Source organism: Eubalaena glacialis, chromosome 6, assembly GCF_028564815.1.
Source record: "Eubalaena glacialis isolate mEubGla1 chromosome 6, mEubGla1.1.hap2.+ XY, whole genome shotgun sequence".
In the NCBI taxonomy this organism is placed as follows: Eukaryota; Metazoa; Chordata; class Mammalia; order Artiodactyla; family Balaenidae; genus Eubalaena; species Eubalaena glacialis.
Window position 1 is genome coordinate 82,482,439 of NC_083721.1, and position 24,172 is coordinate 82,506,610.

Genomic DNA, 24,172 nt, shown 5'->3' on the forward strand with positions numbered 1-24,172 from the left:
CCGGCCAACCTCGAGCTGGAGCTCGTGGCCTTCCCGTGGCCTGAGCAGTAGATGCGATCAAAGCCAGCCCGCAGGCAGGCATGAGAATGGCCCGCAGCTTTGCAGTCACCAGCTCTTGTGGCTTTGGCTGACCTTTCCACTTCTCTCAGATGCCTTTGGGGCATAGCCGCAGGAGGGGCGGGGGGAGTGGAAACGTAAGGGATAAGGATGGGAAGTTGGGAGCTGGGGTTCGAATTCCAGCCACTGCATCCTTGAGGACTGGTCTCAGTTACCTAATCTGTACCCTGAGAAGGCTGCTATGGTTTAGAAAGGAAGCACCATCCAGAGCTGGTATGGAGTGATGATTCTGCGTGCACCCAGATCCTATCCAATAGTGCACTATTTTTATTTATTCTTCACCACCAGCCCCCCACCGTGGGTGCCATACTGAATAAGATTTCTGTCAGCCATAAGGCTGTTCTAAGTAATCATTCATTTTCCATCTTTATGAATCAACAATATCCATTTGCCATTCAATCAGTTCCTCTGGTTGCCAAGAGTAACCGATGTAATTGATTTTATTCCATTTGACATCACAAAACACTTTAACCCACTAGTTAGTCTGTGCAGTCTTTGTTGTGAGTAAATGCCCAAGTACTATTACATATTAAGAAATGTTGACAGCAACTCATGGACTCCTCCCATACTTTGGAATATTCCTTGGAACCTGTGATCTCCTGGCTGGGAATCCTTGGACCCCAAAGTTCCCTTAAGTGCAAACACTCTGTCATCTGTGATTTTGCAGGTAACTTTTCACACATGAAAATGACTTCAGAAGTGTCTTCATAGGTTATTAAAGAGGATTCGATCTATATACTATAAAACACATGCTAGGCGGGTTTCTCCCTCCTTTCTTGGTCTTTTCATTTTCTTTAGACCCTTCTTGAGCGCTCCCCTCTTTCTTGTTCCCCATACCTCTGCCCACCCGCTCCTGGACTCCGGTCTCCAGTCCTCCCGTCCATTCACCACCCTAGATTTTTCTGAGCGCCATGAGCACCAGTCTTGTCCCCAGTATGGAAAAAAGCCAGGGAATACCTCGCCCCTTGAGCTGAGCCAAGACAAATCTGTTGGCAGGAACAGCGGGCACAAGAGTCACACTCAGAGAACAGAAACAGCTATTTATAAAGCCTGCTTCCTGACTGCTGGGGGCTCACTCTCCCTTGTACCAAAGGGGTCACCGCCTCCTCTTAGAAGAGCCCCTGCCATCCACAGCTCTGTGCCTGCAGGTCACCGAGTGCCATTCCAGTGAACAGCGAGAGCAGGGGACAGCATGCAGGGTGGATTCCGTGTGGTGACAAGCTCTCTGATGGGCCAGGGCAGCTGGGTGTGCAGGTAACACAGATGGTCTCTGCAGCACCTGTGAGGTGACAGTCACTGGTCCCTTACAGGACTGGACATCCTGGCCTTAGAACTAAGCCTACCTACCTTGGCTTTTATTTTTCTTTTTGAAACCTTTGATCTAAACTTTAGTTAACACAATTACTAAACGTCCAAAAGCACTTGGGATTCAAATAATGTAAAATGTTAACAGATAAAGTAGTCTCGGTATTATTACTAACAGTCGTCATCCAGCTCAAGTTGCATTTGCCCTTCCTGTGCTGCTATCATACCTGTCTGGTTGTGCTAGATTACTATTTTCCTTAATAACCTGGCACCAGTCTACTATCTTTAGTAGTCATAGCAATACCACCACCAGTAACCCAGCAAACCCATGGTATTAAGTGAGATCATTTGTTTTTGTTTTTTAGTTGAGATGAACCTTATGAAAATGTATAGCTAGTGTACTGAAGTAGCCTGTTGGCTAGGCATAGTTCTCCCTGGATGTGTAGTTTTTGGCCTATACAGTGTTCTTTTAAAGAGTTGAACTGGTTGCCAACTTTAATAATCAGGAGATTTTACATAAAAACACATTTCTGGCATCTTTGTAAAAAATGGCAGCTCTGGCAATACTTGGGCCCACACTTCTACACGGCACTGGTTGTGGTGCACGTGGGCCCTCCGACCCTGCCCTGTATCCTGTTATCTCAAGTTGTTCACGGAGCTTGGAGAAACCTCAGAAATCCATCGTTCCGAGCCCTTCATTATAGGATGAGGAAACTGAGTCTGGGAGTCCCCAAGTAACTCTTGCGGTATCACCTTCTAGTGTGTATGAGAACTGGGGCTGGAGGGGAGTCTCCTGCCCACTGGCCCAGCATGGCCCCCATATCATTCGGCTCCCTCAACACAACACAGAGCACCATCATGTGGGCAGCGTCTGCTTCCCTGGGCTGAGAGAGGCCTAACTGACTGATTGAGTCATGACCCACTCAGGGAACCTGATTATCAAAGTCCAAACCACAAAGAGGAATACCTTCACTTCAAGGGCTCCTATTTCTAGAAATAGCTCTAGTGTCTTCTTTGTAGCCTTCTACGTCCAAAGAAATGTTTTCATGTTTTGATGACTTCAAAAGTCTCCTGCCCTTAAAACTTCCTAGATTATCAGAAAAGGGCCACCAGAAGCTCGTTGCCTTTGCTGGTGAAAATGCCCAGCAGCTAGCTTGGTTTTTCTTGTGGACATCCTTGAAGACAGGCTATTCATAGGCTGTCAGGATGGTGACTGAATCCAGCCCTAAATTGCTGACAAATATAAAAGAACATTTTTAATTCGTCTCATTTTCCCCTCATCTGTCAAATGAAAAGATTCAACTGATAATCAATATTATTTTCTTAGAAAGCAGGGGGAAATTAAGAAAGCCCAGAAATAGAATCAACCCATGGTGTCGCTGCTGCTGTTTGCCGCTCCTCCATGTGACTGAGAGTCCCTTGGAGCCCAGACAAGGGGCTTCTGCCTCAAGAACAGGTTCACCGGGGTAGTTTAGACCCTGACAGTGAACCTAGGAGTTTCGTGGACCTGGAAACCAGCCTCAGGACAACTGGTTAAGGATTAGTCATCTCCAGCTGAAAGGTGATTATGAGAAGGAAAGAAATGGTGGGCCAAAAAAAACTCAGGAAGAGGGATGCAGAAAAAGCAGTCCAGAAGTCATTAAAACATTGTTAGTTTTATTTTCTTCAAAAAATATTGGCTGCCTGGGATAGACTGGCACACTGCTCCTGCCCCTACCCCTGCAGCCTTTGGGGAACGAGTCTCCCAGTGAGTGTGTCTCCTAGCAACAAGACAGAACAGTGAGGGAGCACTTCCCATGTGTTAAACACCTGCTTGGTGCTTTGCATTTGCCACGTGAGCTTCACAACTCTGCTGGGTAGAAAATAATATTCCCATTTTGTAGAAGAAGAAATGAAGGGTCAAAGAACTGAAATAACTTGTCTAACCAGGAAGTGGCAGAGCCAGGCATGAACCCTAGCCTCATGGATTCCAAATGCCATGTTCCTGTACAACTGAAAATGAAACAGACAAAAACCAGTGCCCCATGCAGCAGCAGCAAACCTCCAGCAAGGGCTAAGGGTAAAGTGGCGGGGGAGACATCTTCAAAAGACAAGAGGAACGCTGGCAGTCAGGCTGTCTACTTAGCAGGAAGAGTGGGGGCTTTGTCAAATTACAGGGTATGACATGCCTGTTGGCTTTTACCAAAGGCTTTGGAAAGGTGCTGGTGCTGGTAGAGGGAAAAGGGGAAGGGGAAAAGAGAAGATGAGGCAGAGGTGAATTTGCTTCAACCTGTGAATTTCTTATTTGTATCAAGAGTACCTACTTATAGGATTCTTCCAAGAATGGAAAGAGATAATATATGTAAAATATTTATCAGAGTGCAAAACCAAAAGCCCAAAGCCTCCCTGATGAGAGGCTTTCTCTACTTCCAGATCAACAAATAACCTGTTGATTATATGCTATACGAATCTGCTCTGCCAGTGTAGACAGAACCAAAGAATCCAGATTACTGCTCCCTGGTGTCTCGGTACACAATGACAGTAGGCTGGGAGCTTGCCTTCCTTCCTGTTTTCAGAGCAGCTGAGAAACCTTTAGGGAACCCGGCCTCAGATAGGCCTGCCAGTGAAGTCCTTGGCGACAACCTCCCAACATATACAAAGAGAGGGTCTGTCTTGTCTTCTCTGTGTCACTTGGCCTGAAGGCAACCTCCACCTGAGGGCCCACCATTAGTGGGCCTCAGTCATGCAGGGTTCTGGGGGCCATCTCCACCTGATCAACCTTTATCCCAAGAGGAGTCTCTTCCTTCTTCTGCCCCTACCCCCATGGCCCCAGCCTTTGTACTTTCAACCATTTTGGTGGCCAGGACAGAGGCAACCAAAGTAATCCTCCTCTATATTATCTAATATAAGGCTAGCGGCAATTTTTCTGAGAAACAAGATATGTGACCTTCATTAGGAAGATAGTACTTTGATTATTGACAGGCTGTTGGTGGCATTCAATCAACAAACTTTTAATGTGTATAGGGGATGAGGGCCTATAGACCAAGAGCTGTTCTAGATGATTTTACATGTCTCATTCAGTATCTATAACATTCTGTGAATTAGGTATTTACCCATTTTATGAGTAAGGAGGCTCAGAAAAGTAAAAAAAATGCTCAAAGTTATACAACCCATAAAAGGCAGAGTCAGAATTTGAAGGCAGGGCTCCTCGATTCCATCGTGGGGTCTTTGCATTAGGCCACACTACCCTCTCTTGTTATGAGTGGCCAAAATTGGCCGGCGTTGAAGCTGAAGTTGGAGGTACCCAAGGAACAATTTACGTTTGTCTCCCAGCTTTCCCTGTTTCACTCTGTGTAGGAGATGGTGCAAGGGCACTGCCTCTGCCTCATTTCTGGGTGAGCAGAGAGAATGAAAGGTGCAGCGTGTCCTGGGAGCATCTGGCTTTTCTAGGGATCAATTCTGGTCTCCCTGACTTTCTGAGACTGTGTAGATTCAAGACCAGGAGGTTCCTGTGACAAATCCAATTGAAACTCCTCTAGAACCTCCCTGGCCACTGGGACCTGGGGGAGGGGGGCGGGGGGCCACACACACTCTTCATCAGACAGCATTTCCTAGTGCATGATGCAGCCACTAACACCCCAGGCCCACACCTGCATCCATTTCACAGCCTCGTGAAGGACAACCAGGGCAGCCTAGGCAGTGTAATAGGAGCACACAACACCACACCACACAACATGCAAAAGCATGAGAAGATACCGTGGCAGGGGAGCAAAGCACAGGCTCTGGGGTCCGACAGTCAGGGTTGGGTGTCCCCTCCGCACTTATTTGCTCTGCAGCCTTAGGCAACTTACTTCTCCCCCAAGTCTTCCCTGACTTGTAGTAATAGTACCTACTTCACAAGGCTCTTCAGGGAATCGAAAGTGATAGTACACGTGAAATGTTTAGCAGAGTGCAAAACCAAAGAACCATAGGAATAGAATGTATTTACTTCTAACTAAAATGTGCCCGAGTTAAAAGAGGAGAAATAAAAGCTGTCAGATTTTGTCTTTGTTTTTTTTTTGGCCACGCCAAGCGGCATGCAGGGATCTTAGTTCCCCAACCAGGGATCGAACCCATGCCCCCTGCATTGGGAGTGCGGAGTCTTAACCACTGGACCACGAGGGAAGTCCCAAAAGCTGTCAGATTTTGAACACATAGTTCCCTGTGGGGCAGAGGTTAGCATCTTGGGGACGCTATTAAAAGTATGTAAACTCTGTGAGGCAGAGATCCTGCCTGTCTTACTCATCACTTATCTCCAGGCCTTTATACAGTGCCTGGTCCATAGTATGGCTCAACAGATGATGTATGGATGGGTGAATGGATGGATGAGTGAATGTGTGGGTGGGTGGATGGATGGATGGATGGACAGATCAGCCACAACACAAAAGTGCTGTCCTTCAATTACAAAGAGGACTGCCACTGGAGAATTGATCTCCTGTGCCACTCTCTCAGTGAACAGCACCTGCCATCAATCATGCCATCTCAGACAAAAACTTGGGTGTCACTTTGACTATTCTTTCTTACTCACTCCTTACAACAAACCAGCCCTGTCAATTCCACCTCCTATATTTTAGCTTGTGAATCCCTTCTCTTCTCCTGAGCTCTACTATCACTACCTTTGTTCAGGTCCTTCCCAATTCTCTCCTGGGTTTCTCCTGAGTTACTACACCACCTAAAAACCATTCTCCAGGCCTCCAGTCTGTACCCACCCCTTGCAGTCCACTCTCCAGACTTGGGACAGAGTGATCTTTAAAAAGCACAAGTCTGTTCAGGTCACTACTGCCACCCCCTATCTCCACCCCCACTTAAGGATGGCCCATGACACACTATAGACTTTAAGATAAAGCTCAAACACCTAAACATGGCATCCCAGCCTTTATAATCTTGCTCCTATCTGCCCTTCCAGCCTTATCTGGCCAATCCACCCCTCCTTGAGTTCCAGATCCCCTCTAGCAGGTCTATGCCCTCTCTTACCCTGTGCCATTGCTTGGGCTTTTTCCTCTGCCTAGAATGTTCTTCCTCCACCTTCCCTATTCCTTTCCACATCCTTCGGAACTCATCACCCACCTAGGATGAGTGGTGGTCCCACTAAGCATTGGATGTCCCACCTCCTAGGTGGTCCCAGTGCTTAGCACACGACCCTATGATCTGTTTCCTTGGCTGCCCTTCCCAGGTGTCTGGCCCGTGGAGTGCTGTGTTTTGTTCTTCATTGCACCTAGTGCACCCTATCTAGTCCTGGCACAACAAATATTTCTTGAATAGATAACTACTTTGTCTCACACCAGACGTGCACTTTCTTAAAGGCATATTTGCAATCAACATCATGTCTTTGGACAATCATGTGACCAGTCAAGATAATTAACCAAGGATTAGGGTGTGGTCTGTGACTCTGGAAAAAATCTATTAGATTAGACATGTCGGGAACATGTATTTTTAACCAAAAGTCAAGACACATGATCTGACAAATATGATCACATATTTTTCTGTCCCAGAAAAATTTGAATGTATAATGTCTACGGCTACCCAACCTGATCTGTCATTTAACCTTATTATGTTATCCAAACATGCCAACTCAAAAGACATTGAAATTATAACTGATAAGTAAGTAGCTGACAGTCTTGATGAATTTATCATGCAGCAAGCATTATGGGAAGTACTTTGCAGTCATCCCATTTAATCTTCTCAACTACCCCTTGAAGCAGATCTTTTTATTATCTCCACTTTACAGATCAGGAAACTGAGGCTTAGGTTACACAGCCAGCAATGGACACTTAACCAGCAATGGAAGAGCAGTCTGTCTGATCCTCTCAGTCATTCTGCGATACTGACCTAACCATGACCTCTTAACCTTATTAGGTCATCAGAAGAGCCACTTCTGGGCAAAAATAGCTTGTGGCTTCCAGAAATTTTTATTAAAACTCTAAATCTCCTGGCAATAACTTTCGAAAGTCATGATTCAGACCAGCAGTGATATTTGAAAATGGAATCATAATGCGGGTCTCCTGGCTGCAGAGATGCTCTCACTGCTGGAGAGGCATCCTCAACCTTGACATTTATGACAATCTGTGTTTTTCCTATTACTGGGTCTTTTGCCATCACAGTCTATTGAAAGGAACTGACCCTCATTCTGTCCTCCCTGAGGAATCCTCTCTTTCAGGGTTAATCGGTCTGTCCTCTTCCTTGGCTGTCATTTCACTGGGATCTAGAGCAATGTTTCTCAAAGTCCTGACAGCTGACCACCTGCATAATGATCACCTGGGCACTCATAAAAATGCGTATTCCTGGGCCCCGTCCCACAGCTATCACACAGAATCTCTACAAATTGGACCCCAGGAACTAGCATTTTAATCACATTCGCCAAGTAATTCTTATGAATACTAATGTCTCAGAACCACAAATGTAGTCTCCAGATCCTCACGGCTCCAAGTGTGATCCCTGGACCAGCATTAGCAGCTTATTAGAAAACAAGGAATTCTTATGCCCAAATCCTGAATGACTGAATCAGAATTTGCATTTCAGTGAAATCCTCAGGTAGTTTGTATTCACATTACTGTGCATACAGAGAACTAGTGATCAGAGCAGTGTTTCCTATGCATATCATAGCAGGCATAGAAAACAAAAGCACTTGTTTGGCATCTCTCTCACACAGAAGAGAATGCCAGCTGTGGCATGGGGAGGGTGGGTGCTCAGCCTGCCCCAGACCCCAACCTGGCCACCCTGAAGGCTGAGGAGATTGGTATCTCAGGCGTACCTGTGCCGCAGCACGCTGGTTGAGAAGCACTGGTCTACTTAAAGCACACCCAGTCCTTCTAACTTTCTTCATGAGCATAACTCCATAAATCTTGCTTATTCTTATTTCCTTCATCATTTGTCATTTCTTCTCCTGCATACCAAGAGTCAGAAACCTTCCCAACTAGGTCTTAGAAATCTTCACGCAATGGGAGGACACAGTCTCATCTTCAAGTTCTAGGTGGACTCTTTGAGAAATAGAGAGGGAAAAGTTTTGTCTGTTATTCTAAACAGTATGACCTAAGGAATACTAGGAAGAAATAAGAGCCTTCTTCCCTTTGAAGAATGCTCCTTTCCTCTTAGTCCACAGATCTGAGGATGGAGGATCCGCAACACGCAAAGCGGCATCCCCTCTCCTGAAGAGTGTGCCAAGAAGAATGTGATTTTGTTTAATCCTTCCTCAGCAGAATCTGCCAGCTTATAAACTGGACAGTGTCCCTTCTCTTAGCCAGCCCCTGATGAGGGGATGACAGTTGGCATGGAAGGAATGGAATATCTTCAGAAACACTTCCTGGTGAGCCCATCTGATCAAAACGACCAAGTGTCAGGACACACCATCTGACTTCGCAAAGCTCCCAGCTGCGTGGGAACCCCATTGTGGGTTTTTTTTCCCCAATAAGGAAAATGTTGAAAAATTTTAAAGCTCAAAATAGTGAGCTCTTACTTTGAAGCAAACAGAACAAGGATTGTCATAGCCTAAGCAAACACAGTTGAGAAAGAAGTGGGGGGAACTATTGCTAGCAAACAACTCACTTTTTTTCTTCTCTTTCCACCTTGCCTGCAAATCTGTGTCCAATTCTCTCCACTCTGCTTCTCCCAATCAAAGCACAGGCAAAGTAGCACACATTTTAGCTGGTTTAACGTTGGGCTGTTCCCCCTCTGTCCTGAGAGTGTACATCGCTCAAGTCTCAAAGGGCTGTCTGATCGTCCCTTTGTACCCCAACTATTGAAGTTCCTCTGCGTTAGTAGTAGAAAGGACAGTGACCAGAGAGCATGCTGTCCCTTGCCACCTCTGGTTGACTTTCATGGAACTCCTCCCTTGATCCAGATACGGAGGCAAAGCAGGCCTTTCTCCTGCTCTGACCAGGAATTTCATAGATCTGTTGGCAGTTCACCCAGAGTAGCCATGATGTCTAAGAAATAAATGGGTTTTTCTCTAAGTTCATAGCAAGAACGGTTGGTTAAAAATTTTCCATCCCTGATCCGATTAACAAGTGCTGAAAACATAAGGCTGGGGACACCGACAGCAGAGCTGTTGTACACGACCATTTCAAACACAGAACACTGAGCCATCTTTCTGCTTCGTGGTCCAGGATGAAGAACAAGCTGTGGTACTTTGAATTCGGCACCTCAGAGACCTTCGCAGCCACCTGCAAGAAACTCCACGACCACATAGAGTTGGAGGTGAGTTCCCAAGGCTTGCTGGACCTTGGTTCTGCTCCTGGACTGTTACACACCCTCAGGACATGTCCTGTAGCATCCTCAAGAGGTGATCCCAAGTGTAGTCCATTGTACATCCATCCTGTTCCCAACACATCCACGGCCTCACTCCCAGGAGGCTCCAGTCACGGGGCCTGCCTTTCTCGGCCCGTCCAGGGAGTCCTGGGGCTCTGAGACCTAGAGGCCCAGCGGACACAGGGCCGCAGTCCCTTCTGGCCCTCAGCCCTCTCCCCACTGTGGCCTTGAAAGTTCCCCTTTTCCGAGAGGTGAAGACAGGTGCTGCCCACGCAGGGAAAGGAGCTGCTGTGAGGGTAGAGGCAATGTCCCAAGCCTGGTAAAAGTCTGGGAACTGATGGCCACAGGGCTGAGGGGTCTGGGGTTGAGGCCGGAGGTGGCCAGACATCCCCCAGCTCGCCCGCCGCTGCTTTCAAGGAGCTGACTCACAGGCACCCAGGGCCGGCTTCATGAGTGTGCAACCTGCACAGTCGCTCAGAAGGACCCTTGGTTTAATGCTCTTCTGACACTGTCTTGAAATTCTTGATGATTTTTTAGCAAAGGGCCCTGTATTTGCATTTTGAACCAGGCCCCTCCAATTACACAGACGATCCCGCTGGTGCACTCGTGTTTTCCTAACTCTGCCGGCACTTGGAGCAGCCTGCCTCAGACACTTAGCTTGGCAGCTTCCCTTCCCGGCGGATAAGCTGCCCACTTCCCACCTCTCACCCCGCATCTGCTGGGCTGCTCTCGTGAGGTCTTGTCACTTCTATGAAAAGGTCTGCTTGGTCTCTGGCCACCTGAAAGCCCAAACTTCTCTGCACACCTGCTGTCTCTGCTCTGCTGGACCTCAGGCCCATCGGGTCCCTTGCCCATAGTTCTCAGTTTACCAACCCGCACCGCCCCCCCCCAACCCCTTCCCATGGGATTCAGGCCTGTAGTCTTGTTCTCACTTGAGAAAAACAAGTGAAAGGCGGTCAGAGAGTTCGGCGGGGATGGGCTCCTCTCGGCCCATGGGCTTTGTCCCTAAGCCTGCAGTAGCAGTGAAGGGGGGCCCGGGCATCCCTTGGGGGAGGAGCACTTCGCCTGAAGCAGTGTGGGAAAGCCCTGCCACTCCCTGCAGAAGGGACCCTGCGCTCACAGGGAGTTTTCACAAACAAAACACAAAGCCAGAGATTCTGTGCTTCTCTTTGACTCATCTGCCTGCCTCTCCCCAGCGGTTGCCGGGTTACCAACCCCAGGGTGGGAGGAGCCGCCCCAGCTAATCCCCTGAACTTTTAGCCGGCTCAGTCAGAGGACAGAGAGGCCCAGGAGCCGGGGGCACATGTCCCCAGGTGGTACCACCTCCACTGGGGAAAGGCTGAGGAGCCCGCCATCCTCTATGGATACGTAAATCCACGGCCAGGGAGCTTCAGGGAAGGAGGAGAGGGCTGGGCTGGAGACTGAACGCGGCTGGAGCTATGTGTGCATTTTTGCTGTTGGCATGATCATCTGCTGGGGTGTCTTTAAATACACCCCAAGTGAGGGACAGCCCTGGCCTAACCGCTGCCAGCTGCAGACACACAGCGACTGCTTGTTCTCCCTGCAGCTGGCCTTGAAACTGTGCCCAGAATAGAGCAGCTCAGCCCCCCTGCCTCTGTGGGCCCCGCCCTCCCAGCTCCCAGCCGGCAGCACCCCGGGCCCCTCTGAGTCCAATACTCAGTGGCTCTTCTTCAACCGCAGAGGGGGCTGGTGGCCTCTGCAGCGGGGGAGGGTGTTCACACTGTGGGCCGTTGGGGGCTTTGGGAGCACGTCTTATTTTCCTTAGCTCTCCATAATGAGTCTTTTTAGTATTTATTCATGAGGCCAAGGATGGGGGGCTCATATGATAGGCGGCTTCTGACAGCCCGGAGGATTTGGGGCAGGCATCATTTTGTATCCAGGGAGCAGTGGGTGGACGGTCCTGGGTCTTGCGATCCAGAGGAGGTGAAAGAGACAGAAGGGGGAGGCGTGTGAGTGGCAGGTGTTAGGAGGCTGCAGGGCACCACAGGTAGACGTGAGAGCATCAGGGGCCTCAGGAAGAGCAGTAAGAGAAGGTATGTTAAGTGACCTTCTACATGTGGCCACTGCACACAACAGCCCAGGCCTGGGAGAACCAGCACACTCATCAGTTCAAGGTCAGCGATCCAGGGAATAACCCCACACAGGTATTTATACTACATGTCATCGTTTCCAAAGCCCTACCTCAGCCTTTATTCCAGAGTCACACAACAAGCAGGGAGCTAAGTAGGCCAGGTATTCTTATCCCCTCGTCACAGAAAGCAAGCTGAGGCACGGAGGTTTAGAAAGATAAACAGAAGGGAGAGAAAAGCAACGAGGGAAGAGGGGAAAAAAAATCACAGGCTCTGACTGCCTACTGTAATGTGTCCTCATTTGATACAATAACCCAGTGAGGCAAGTATTATCATATTTTGTTAAATGAGGAAACTGAGGCTCAGATACATTAAGTAACTTGACCAAGATTTCATTGCTGAAAACTTGTAAGACAGGAGATTTCAGGCATCCTGGAAGGAGTTTAGCTTAGAACACAGTAAACAGAGATTGACCTAACAAGCACTAGAAATTCGGCGAATTTTTCAGCATGGACGCACTGTTTCTTCCTCCTTTACTGAATGTGAGACCACTTGGTCCCGTCTCAGCTGGGGCAGCTGGGCAGGTCTGCTGAGAAATGCTTTAAGAGAACAGAGGGCACAGTCCTACCGCTCATTTGAGGAAGGAGGGGGCTCAGGCTGGACAGGAGGAGAGTCAGAGAGGGAAACTGCCTTAAAGTTTACCAAAGGTTTTCCCACACAGCATCTCATTTTATTTTGATCCACAGAACATGCAGGGAAGATATTAATGTCCTCACTTTATGGTTGAGGAACCTAAGGCTGAGAGGTTCAGCGACTTGAGAAAGGGCACAAAGGTAAGGGGTTCAGGGGAACAGATAGGAAAGTCTATTTCTAGTTTCGTGTCTGTGTGTCACCTTGGTAAAACTTGGATGGTGAAACTTAAAGCTAAAATGAGCTTATGCAGGGAAGGTCTCCATTGAAAGTCTCTCACAAGGAATACAGCCTGTTTTTCAGAGGCCTGTGGCCTACTGAGGCCTAGAAGACTTGGTCCCTTCTCTGAAATAAAGCTTACAGCCCAGTTGACAGAACATACAAGAAGAGCTGGTTAATATAATACTTACTTAACTAGTGCTAAGGAAACTGGATCCTGGGGCCTTGAGGAGCCACATGAGCAATCACCCTAGACACTATTTAGGGGTCAAAGACTAAGGCTGGGGAGAAGGTGACTCCAGATCTACTGTTCACCTGCAGATACTTGGCTGGGGGGGACTCAGTGAAAGGGGCTTGGCCCGGACAAGCATTAGCCCTCCTCAGTGGAAGTGTGTTGTCTGGGCCTCAGTATTCTCATCTATAAAATGGGAAGAAAGGGGTTAGCCTACTTCCCAAGGCTATTATTCGGATTAACATTTTCAGGTTTGTTATTTTTTTAAGTTAACTGGCAGTGTTGCTAACTGCCTCACAGAATCTACAAAGCAGCCCCAAGTGGCAGGTATCATATCACCTTTCCAGAGATGGGGATAGAAGCTAAGAGAAAGCGAGAAGCTCACCTGAGGTCCACAGCCTCTGAGTGGTCAGGTCAGGCTTCAAATCCAGATTTGCCCAAAACTCGGGAGTTTCAGGGCAGTACTGGCACTTTATTCTAGAGCAGAGATTCTCACAGGTATGAGGTATACTTGATCTGCTCGTAGTCACATACATTTATTTATTTTCACATTTCAGATAACATTAAAAGCAGGCATGAGACTTTTACATTTATGAAAAAGAGAGCAAAAAATATATATATTGCGAATGCATGCTCTAAATGCTTCTTCCATGGGCACACAAAGGAAGCTGTGAAAGTTAGTGCTGTTCCTGGGAAATGGGTGCTCATAAATTGCGGTTGCCTCTAATTAAGAAGCCAGCATGTCACCCACATGGTTGTCATCAGCCCTGGTCTCAACGTCTCTGACTTCCCTTCCCTTCCAAAGCGGCCTTTGATGTTTATTCTAATCTGCTTTTACCTGAATAAACGGGTGGGGGAAGGGTGAGGGAGGGACACACTGAGTCACCTCCTGCACCCCAGGCCCAGAATAGCCTTGCACAGGTTTTGAGCTGTAGTTACATGGAGCAAAAGAGGCAGGCTTCTGCTTGAGCACTTATTTTATTACAAGCTGTGGAAATTTTTCATTTTACTGGTTAAAAATAAGAACTTCCAAAATTCCTTGATATTGTATCTACTTTTAAACAATGTTCACAAGGGAAGGCTAGCCAGCTCCACTAATATGAACCTCTGCATGGGGAAAAGTGAGTCCAAATGTGGAAGCTGCTTCAAAAAAATCTGTTACCCAGTATATTTTGGGAATCTCTGCACATCAATTCCCCCCTTTTAATTGAGGATTTTTTTTTTAATACAACAAGGTTTTGAGAACTTTTTAGATCAAACCCTCCCATTTCCCCCTCACTTAGAATTGGTGTTTGTCAATATTTTGTTGTATTCCCTTCAAGTATCTTTGTAACCAAAAAATAAAATTTTCTGGATGGAGTCGAGTTCCCACAACCCTTTTGTGCTCTGCAGCTTGCCTTTTTCACTCACCATTAGTTCTTGAGATCTCTCCGTGGTGACGTTGCCGAAGCTGGTTCATTTCTTTTACCTGCTCTGTGCTGTGGGGCTCCCACACCACGATGGGGAATATCGCACCCCACGATGGGAGAAGGAGCAGAAATGGAAACTCTCAGACACTGCCGGGGGACAGACAGCAGTGGTAAACCACTCTGGAGAGCAGTTTGACGGCAAATGCTGAACTGAAAATGCACCTGTAGGCCAAATGACCCAGCAGGTTCTTCACGTCCTAGACCTGGAGAGTTTCCTGTGCGTGAGTTCACAAGGGGATGAGCATGGAGGTGCAGTGCAGCACTGTTTTATTAAAACAAAACGGAACCAACCTCAAAGATTGTGTTATTCTAACACTTCAAAAAGATAGCGTGAGTGAAAGTACTAAAGGCCACTGAATCATATATTTTAAAATGGTTAATTTTGTGTCAGGTGAATTTCATCTCAATTTTTTAAACGTGATTTTTACAAAAGGCAATGTGCTGGGCACAGTACTAGGGATCTTGAAGCCATATCATGAGATGGGCCCTGTCTATGAGAATCCTAAATTCTAAAACTAATATTTAGCACAGCCATGTGCATGTAAAGAAGCTGAGTAAATAATGAATCAGATTACTTTAAGATTGAGCAGATATCTTTAGCTACTCCAATCCAGTCAAGTGTCATTATTTTTCAGAAGAGCGAAAACAAGGACTTTACAGGTTCAGTAGCTTGGCCAAGTTCACCCAGCCAGTCAGTGGCAGGAAAGAACCCATGGCTGCCTTGGTATCCACTGGCAATTTTGCACACTCCTCAATTAGAGGGAAGAGAACTTCAAGCACCTTGGCCTCTTCTGGCATCATCTACACCTTCTCAGCTTGGGCAGGTAGAGCCTTTCAGAGCTTGGAGTAATGAAGGTGGGAACTAGCCAAATGCTCAGCCCATCAACACAGCCACAGTGATTCCAGGGGAGATGAAACGAAAACGTATTCATGGGGAAGGGAAAGTTGAGGAGAGCATTGCAGGGGATTTTGAGTTCTTAGAAAACAAAAGGTGGCAACCTGATCATGCATCAAACCCTGGAGTCAAAGACTGGAATGGGCCTTAGAGGACATCCTCTCCCGTCTCTGGAGTCCATTCACTTCCTCCATCAAGTCCAGGGGCTCCATCTTTCCAGCAGCATCCTCACTGTGAGGCCACCCAAGGCAGCTCTTGCTCTTCAGATTTCTCCTTCTTGCCCATCCTACAGTTCTCACTGCTCCAAATACCCCACCTCAGTTTCTTCCTGCTCCCTCCTACTACGTGTGCTAAATTCTCTTCTTGATTATAAAAGCTATCCAAATCCATGGTAGAACATTTTAAACCATAGAGAGGCAAAAAGGAAAAGTAACCCACAGTCTCAGCAATCAGGGATCAGTACTGTTCTAATGTTGACCTTATTTCAATCCTGTAATAATATTAGCCTTTGTATCTTTAAAAGCAGGCCTCTGGAGGACCTCTGTGATTCTTTGATTTCCTAAATCTTTATCCATTTTTAAACACAGCTCCATCCTTTCCATCTCTCTACCTCTTTCAGCCACGCACTGACTATAAGTTTCCTTCACTGATCCTTAAAATCTTTCAGCCTACTACGAAGAAATTGTTTCTGTCAGTTCCTCTTTAAAAATCCCATTGTTTGCTTACAGTTTCTGACACATAACTTTTTCTCTCTTAAATGACCCTCTTTTTTATTCCCTACACATGCATACCCTGTATTTCACTTCAAGCCTCCATTCATCCATATGCTTTTATTTTCTTGTTCTTTTCCATTTCCTTTGTTCTTTGTGAATTGCTTTGATTTTCTTTGTCTTCAGACTCCTGGCTACATATGCTTTGTGTCTCCCAAGGACTTCAGAATAATTTTTAGGGATGAATTCTCATGCCTACATTTTCACAAAGCAGACAGGGGTATATGCAGCACAGTGGATAGATGAGGCCCGAGGAGGTCTCAGGAGACTGAGGCTGGGGTCACATGACTCAGCATGTTGGGCTACAAGGCACCCCCACACAGATTCCTGGGCGATCTCTTGGCTAACCTCTGCCCCAACAAGCTTAACTTTTCTACCCACCAAGGTCCCTTAGTGAAAGAATAACTTTCCCCAAGCTATGTCTACCAAACAAATGCATCTTTTAAATAATAATGACCTGTGAGGCCCTGTCAGTGGGAAATGTATTATTTCTCTTAGACTTCTTAGAATATTGAAAAGAATTCATGATCTTCATCTCTACACTCAGGAGATTCAGGGACCTTGGATGAGAACTATTCCAATCCTTTTCTGCTTCTACAACTGGGTTATGAAACAGACAGAGAATATTACATACAAATATGTTCATTGGCTATAGTGGATAGGTCTTTGGTTATCTATCTTAGTGAGGTCGTAAACTTGCTGATGCTAGTATTCTATAGAAGAGGAATTAAGAAAGGAGAAGAACTGACTCTTTCAGGAAGGGCATATAACCTAACAAAGGAGCGGTTAAATAATGTGTGCACATACACATTGTATCTCAAGTCCATTGGGATCCACAAGTTAATAACAACAGCAGTCACTTCCTGAGCACTCACCTGGCCACAAGCTCTGTCCTGGCACTTTGGTACACTGTCGGGTTTAATCCTCATAACAGTTCTGCGTGGTGTGTATTATTTACTCAAGGAAATTGAGTCTCCTAAAGATAAGTACCGCAAGATCAGATCAGATGAAAGCCCACATGCTCCCACAATGCCACAGCCCTCCCGGTAGGAGCTGGCCTCTGCATTACACCTCTGCTTTCCCCCTAATGTATGTGTCAGCTGAGTTGGTGGTGGGGCTCCCATTCAGAACTTGGCATATCTCTTAAGCAGTCGGCTGTCTGAAGCAAGGCCTCTATCTTATTCATCCTGTCTCCCCAGTACCTGAAATGAAGTAATTGCTCTCTAGTTATTGATTGTACAATTTGAACCCAAGTGTAAAAAAATCCCATAATTAGTGTGAACACTAACAGAAATTACTACTTGACCGGACTCAAGTGATACCTTTTTGTTGGAAGCCGCCAAAGTAAAAGGGAACCCACCTTGCTCCAACTGCAACACAGAGTGGGAGACGGCTGAGCTTGCAGTCCGGTACTCAGGCCTTCTCCTAACTGTGAGGTGAGTGGGAAGACCTCCCACGCCCATCTCTGAGCTGTTGCTGAGAACTTTGAAAGTAGCCGAGGGTCTGGGACAACTGTGAACCCAGGACAGGAAATGCCAGAGTTCTCCCACCTCTTTCCCACCAAGGAGAGTGAAGACGGTGAGTGGGCAGAGCCCATCTGGCAGCAAGGGTGCAGGGCTGCTAGGGGGTCAGAAGAAGTGACTCTGAAAGGCAGAAGGAAGGGTCTCCATCCTGAGCCCTCTCTGGTGGCCAAGAAGCCTACCTGCCGCTATGGCCATCAGCCCCGTTCTATCTGCAAGCAAGTCTGACCCTTCAGAAAGCCCCATCCACCCCAAGTTGGTCTGAGCTCCCCAGACAGACAGCAAAGCCCATGAATCTGCATCCAGAGCAAGAATGCCTCAACACACCAGGATTTTTTTTAACTTGGGGAGGATGGAGCAGCGGATAGGAAACGGCTTTGCCCTCTGTCCAACTCTGAGGCAACCCACCACCGTGAGCTCTGAGAAGCAGCAGTTTTGTTTTGGAAACTGGCATCCAGGGCAGGCTTGCTCCTGGAAATGAATTTGGTTCCCCCTCAGCTGCAATGTTCTACTTCCAGCCTCCCTGCCAACACCCCCTTCCAGCTGCCCCTCTCAAAGGCACCATTGTGCCCGCCTGGCACAGCAACAGAGGAGGCATGAAGAGGAAGAAAACATTTTCTGCCCATGGGATGTTCTTAAGCAGGTTGTGTGTACATGGCTTCAATGCTGCATTCCTGGAGCCCACACAAACCCGCCAAAATGCCATCATCCCTGTCACAGATGGCAGCCACTTTCCAGTCTAACTGGCCCGCCACCACTCAGTGTCAGAGAACGCGGAGCATGCAGCTAGATGGACACGGGCGGTAGGAGGGGGACCGTGATGACACTTTTTCAGCACAGCACTGTAGCCTGCCGAAGCAAGGCTGAATGAAGACTCCGAATCTCTGAACTGGAAGGGGATCTGGTCCCATGTACCGCTCAACAAAAAGATTCATTCTGGCACATTCTGATAAGTACACATCCAGCCTTTGCCTGAATACTCCGAGGGTAGGAAGCTCACTACTTTTCCAGAAGCCTGTTCCATTGTTAGAAAGCTCTGACTTTCAGAAAGTTCTTCACGATGTTGAACAAGGATGTATGTCCCTTTCATCGCCATATCCTTCCCTTGTCAGCCCTTAGCACAATGCTTGGAAGAAAATAGAGGCCCAATAAGTGTTTGTGGGATGCATGACTGAATTCCCCATCTTTGGGCCTATTTCCACCATCTGGAGGCACACAGAACATGCCTTTCTGCTCCTCCACACGACTGCCCTTCATAGGGCTGAAATCTATCTTCCATGTCATCTCCTATTGATCTTTGCCAACGTCCCCAGTTCCTATACAACTTGATGTACAGACTCCTGACTATCCTGACCACTCTTCTCTTGATAGACTCCATTTTTTCCAGTGTCCTCCTTAAAATGAAGAATCAAATCCCTTATATCTAGAAGTCTCCAAAAGTAGTCTCATAGGTAACAAAGCACAAAATTCACAGGCCTCAGGTATATGCTCTATAAGCTGGACTGTCTTCTTGATCTTGTCATTTGCATCTTCTGTAGGAAACCTGTAAGTTCATGAAGCCCACCACAAACCTGGATAAACTGGGAAAACAAGGACCTTCCTCAGTTTCACTGACTCAGTGTTTCCTCATCTGTAAAAAGGAGGATACAAATACCAACCTTGCAGGGCTGTAAGGATTAGACATAAAATATATGAAGTGCCTGGTTCATAATAGTTACTCAATAAATTGTATCTATTAATATTATCATATAACACATGTGTATTAGTATCTAACTGCCCACAGCAAGACATGAGCTCTGAAAATGCTATAAGACAGCTCCTCTGAATGCAGGGGAAGCCACTGCTCTGGAAGATTAAGCTACGTGCCAGGCCAAAAAAAATTTTTTTAATGTAGATAATACCAGACTGTCTTTCTAGAAATGCTATCACCACTCATCAACACCACTCAATTTCTTCCCTTTTCTTCCCTCAGGATACACATCAGATTATTGACACTAAAAACATTCTTTCTAGTTCTTCTCTAGGGAAAATAGACAGCACTATTTGCCCTGACTGCTTTTCTTTCGCTCCCAATAAATTCCTCTGTTCTGGCCATAGGCCCTGCAGATATGCAGATATCTACTGCCTTCTCAGTGGTATGCTGGGGCCAGCTTGCTTGCTGGCACATCTCTTCCTACCTTTGCTTTCGGTGATGTCACATTTGTAGCTTGAAATTTGCCATAGTGGGAATATTTACACTGTGGAACACCATGATCAGAGCTTCTTTTTTTCCTGGAGATCCTGCTGTTAAGCATTTAGCAGGATATCACTGCCTCTAGCGTTGACCTGCAGGAGGTCCCTTAAGGAAAGGGACTGTGTCCCATTTCCACTCCATCCCCAGGGTCTAGCACAAAGTAGGTTCCCAACATTCTTGATGGATGAATGAGTGCTTTTTGTCTTCTGTCTCTTAATGTTTGTCTCATATACATCATGCCCCATGTGTCCTATTCTTATTACCAGCTGTTCAGATATAGAGTTCCCTTAGCTGTGATCAGAGGACCATTTCTTGCAGACTTGGATTAACCTTCCGTATTTCTCCCTAATCTGGGTATTCAGTCCACTTTATTCGGTCAATATACTCATCCTGGGAAGTTGCGGGAACTCATCTGGAAGGAAAAAAACCTTGTCAGGTTTCTTTAAGGAACACTTTGGTTTTTGTTTGGGGATCTCTGTACACATTCTTCCAATTAAAAAATAGTTATATTGGACTTCTGAAATGGGTAAGACATACCACAACTATGGAAAACACAGAGCCATGTAACATATGGTCCCTCCCCTCTGGGAGCTTAAAATCTCCTGGGGACAGGCAAATATGCATGATCTACGGCAGAATATACATTCCATATACGACAGAAAAACAATGCCATGAAAATTCAGAGAAGGGGAACATCAATTTCTAGCTAGAGCAATTTCCTCTATAGAAAAAGCCTCAGAGAGGAGTTAGCTTTTGAGCTGGAAGGGTAGGATTTTAATACGCATAAAAGAGCTGCATGGCAGTTTATGCAGTGAGTACAGCAGAAACAGAAGCAAGTAGGCCCAACTCTGTGGCCTATATATGTGGCCCTAATTAAGCCCTAACTCTTGCAAGAGACAGCCGTGTGATCTGGAAAGGTCACTCACCAACTCTAGGCCTCATTGTTCTCATTTTGGTAATCAGACATTACCAAACCTAATGTTCCATCTGGCTTTACCATTCTAAGATTCTGTGCTTTGGCCCTCATCCAGCTGCCAAAATTCCTCCTTACAAAATCACTCATGTCCTCTTGGTTGCCAATCTAAATGACCAAAGGTCTAATTCCAGATCTGATGACTCTGATTAGCTATGTGACAATGGACCATTCCTTTTACCTCCTTAACCTCCATTTTTCTCATCTATAAAATGAGGTAATTAGACTGAATGATCTTTCAAGACTCTTAAGGTCTTTGATTCCATGAGAACACAGATGCAGAGATGAGAGATAGACAGAGATCCTTTTTGGAGAATGGAAAGGAAGAATTCATGGAGAAAATGGCATTTGTAGAAATTTGGAAGAAGAGCACAGAAAGGGTGCTAGGGTGTCCTCAAGTGTATCCTACCACTAAAGGACTGTAATAATGGGTCCAGACAAGGATCATCATCCACTGATTAAGAACTCTATAATGGAAGAGTCAGGCTGACGACACCTGAACCCACTAACCAACCTGAACATCACCAAAAAATGAGACAAGTAAACTATCTGCCTCCTGATGAGATGCAATAGGAAATACACTGATAGAGTATTCTTGCCAAAATGTCAACCCTGAATTTGATCAAGCCTCCAGATAGGCTGGGAATATGTTTTAAAAACACCTCAGAGATGCAATCAGCAATATCCAAAATCTGGAAAATGCTATATGGCCTTACTTCTCAAAGTGTGGTCCATCATATATGCAACCTCAGTATCACCAGGGAGGATGTAGAAATGCGGTCTCAGGCCACCTCAGACCTCCCAAATCAGAATCTGCATTTTAATCATCCTGAAGTGATTCGTATGCACGTTAAAGTTTGCTCTGCTGTACAGGACAAATGACCCATTACCCATTTCCTTCAATAAATATTATACGGCAAGAAAAAAAAAAAGAACAGGGAATTTATAGATCAGAAGAAACCTAAAAGACATATCAACCAAATTTAATCTGTAGACCTTTCAGACAAAACATTTTTTTTTTCAAATGAGACTGTTGAGGAAATTTGAACAATTACTGGCTATTTATCAATGTTAAAGAATTATTGTTACTTTTTAAGAGTGATAAGCGAATTGAGATAATTCTTTTTTTTAAGAGTCATCATTTAGAGATACATACAGAAGTATTTATAGATGAAATGATAGAATATCAGAGATTTGCTATAAAATAGTTCAAATGAACTGGGGTAGAGTTGAAATAAGACTAGCTGTGAATTGCTAGTTGCTGAAGCTGAGATTTGGGGTACATGGGATTTATTATTTTATCTTCCTACATATTTGAAAATATCCATAATAGAAAGATTTTTAAAAAGAAAGTCCAGGAAGGAGTCACCAAAGATGGGAGAGACAATCAAGATAATGCAGAGGCAGGGAACCCAAGAAAGAAAATTTCAAGCTGAAAGGGGACAAATGCCCCCAGAGGCATCGAGGCCTGGGTTACACCTTATAATCTGGCCTGGAAGAGGTCATTCCAGAGAGCAGACACTGCCCAATGGCAGGAGTATGAAACAAAACAATCTGCGTTCTAAACTGGAGAAAATCAGCGTAATCTGTGGCACCGTGAATCGAGGTTAGAAGACGGGAGAATTTCCTAGTTGCTAAAAACTGAAACAGGTCATCAAATAAATTATGGGATCTCCTTCTCTGAGGACCTTCCTAAATAGGATCGTCCGGGCTGAAATGGAGGCGGCCTCACTCAGATCCGCCGCCTTTTTCAGGTCACCGAGGCCGGCAGGTACGCACCCTGGTCTCGGAAAAGACCGAGGCCCGGGCAGGGAAGCACCACTGCCCTCTCTCACCTCCTCGGCTCTCTGCCCCTCAGAGAGCATGGAGAACTTGGCGGGTCCTAGTTCTGCCCAGAATTATGGGGATTTTAAGGATCTGAGAGATGGGGGAGGGGGTTGGGGGAATGGCATGAATAAGACTACCCACCGGCCCTCCACTAAACAAACCATCCCTTGGCTTAGAAAGACACTAGAGCTTTGGGTACTGTCGTCGCAAGTGGGGACGACTGTTGAACTTGCCGACAGCTGCGGCCGGCGCAGCAAGGCCTGGAGCAGGCGGGCGCGGGCGGCTCCCGGCCTGGGCTCCGGCAGATTCCTGAACGGCTTCCAGGCGGGCAGGAACCGGGCTGGCCTGGGTGCACCCCACCCCGCGCCTGCAGCGCTGCTGCCTCGGACCCGGGCGGCCCGCGTCCGGCACCTCGCAGCCCGCGCCCACTCTGAGCACAACTTGGGGCGTGTGCGAGCTTGCTGCCAGGCAGCCGGGGACAACAGCTCTCTGTTTCGACCCATACCCGGCTGTAAATACCTGGGTTCCGCTGCAGCGCAGCCTCGGCTCAGGGGCGAGCCTGCCAGCCCGGTCCTAGGTTAGCGACGGCCGATGGTGCGTACAGGGACCGCCGTCCTCCTTGCGCTCTCCCCAGGAGGCGCCCCCCACCCGGGTCCCAGCAGGGGGAGGGGGCCCCATGACGTCATGGAACTAGTGGAGGATTTAGCTCAGGAACCCGCCGGGAGCGGCCCTGGGGCCGGTGTTCCATTTACGCCTACAGTGTACTTCTCTCGGCTCCACGTTCCCAGATCCAGCAGGGCAACTTTCTACCTTTCCCGAGCCTTAAGCAGCCCTGGGGTTCTGAAAGAAATCAGTGTGTGGTGTCTAGGCCAAGAAGCGTGGAAAATGGGCATGCGGGTATGGTCAGGCAAGGCTCCCACTAGCATGAGTTGGGCCAAGGGGCCATTAAAATGCTTCCAGCAAGATCTCAGGTAGTGGGAGAATGATTTCAGGCTGAAAAATGCCTCATGGCACAGGTAGTATTATTATTAACTGTAATAACAATGCAGACAGTTTTGGAATGCTGCTGTCTTCCAGAGACCAGTCAAACCCTCGAAGTAGATGTTATTTCCCCATCCCCACCCCATCTTACAGATGACACATTAAAGCTCAAAGAGGTTAAGGAACCAATGCAGGATCGCACAGCTGGCAAGTGACAGAGCCAGGATTTAAACCCATATCTCTTTGTCTCTAAGCCCAGGCATGCTCCTTCCAAGACAAGGCACTGCCTCTCAATTTTCAAATAGGTGCATTCCAAAGGTGGGGGGCAGCTATATCCAACAGTCCCCAGGCTCCCTCCACCTCTTCTACTCGCCCCAGTCCACCTATGACTCAGTGAGATAGTGGGGGAAGGGGACATTCCATCATAAAGCAGAGTGAGGACTGTTTGCTCTTCCAGAGAGAGGTTAACGGCTTACCAAGTTAATAACTAACACTCCTAGCTTGTTATGACTAGAGATGGAGGGGACAGAGTACACTTAAAACAGCAGTAGGGAAGAAAAGTGACTTTATGGAACACCGTGTGCCGAGG

At 46.8% G+C, this 24,172-nt stretch overlaps 1 protein-coding gene and 1 long non-coding RNA gene across 5 annotated transcripts in view; one reads left to right on the forward strand and one right to left on the reverse strand.

Annotated features, from left to right (window-relative positions):
* DGKG (diacylglycerol kinase gamma) overlaps positions 1-24,172 on the forward strand; it is a 162,236-nt gene that overhangs the window by 98,355 nt on the left and 39,709 nt on the right. For all 4 annotated transcript variants that reach the window (XM_061194375.1, XM_061194376.1, XM_061194377.1 and 1 more), the window contains one exon: positions 9,543-9,633. In XM_061194375.1, the coding sequence (XP_061050358.1) occupies positions 9,543-9,633 (91 nt within the window). The remainder of the gene's footprint in view (positions 1-9,542; positions 9,634-24,172) is intronic.
* On the reverse strand, positions 13,436-23,311 carry LOC133094004 (uncharacterized). The gene is made up of 2 exons (XR_009701346.1): positions 23,122-23,311; positions 13,436-20,214 (listed from the first exon to the last, which is right to left on the reverse strand). It is a non-coding gene; the product is annotated as an uncharacterized LOC133094004 (long non-coding RNA).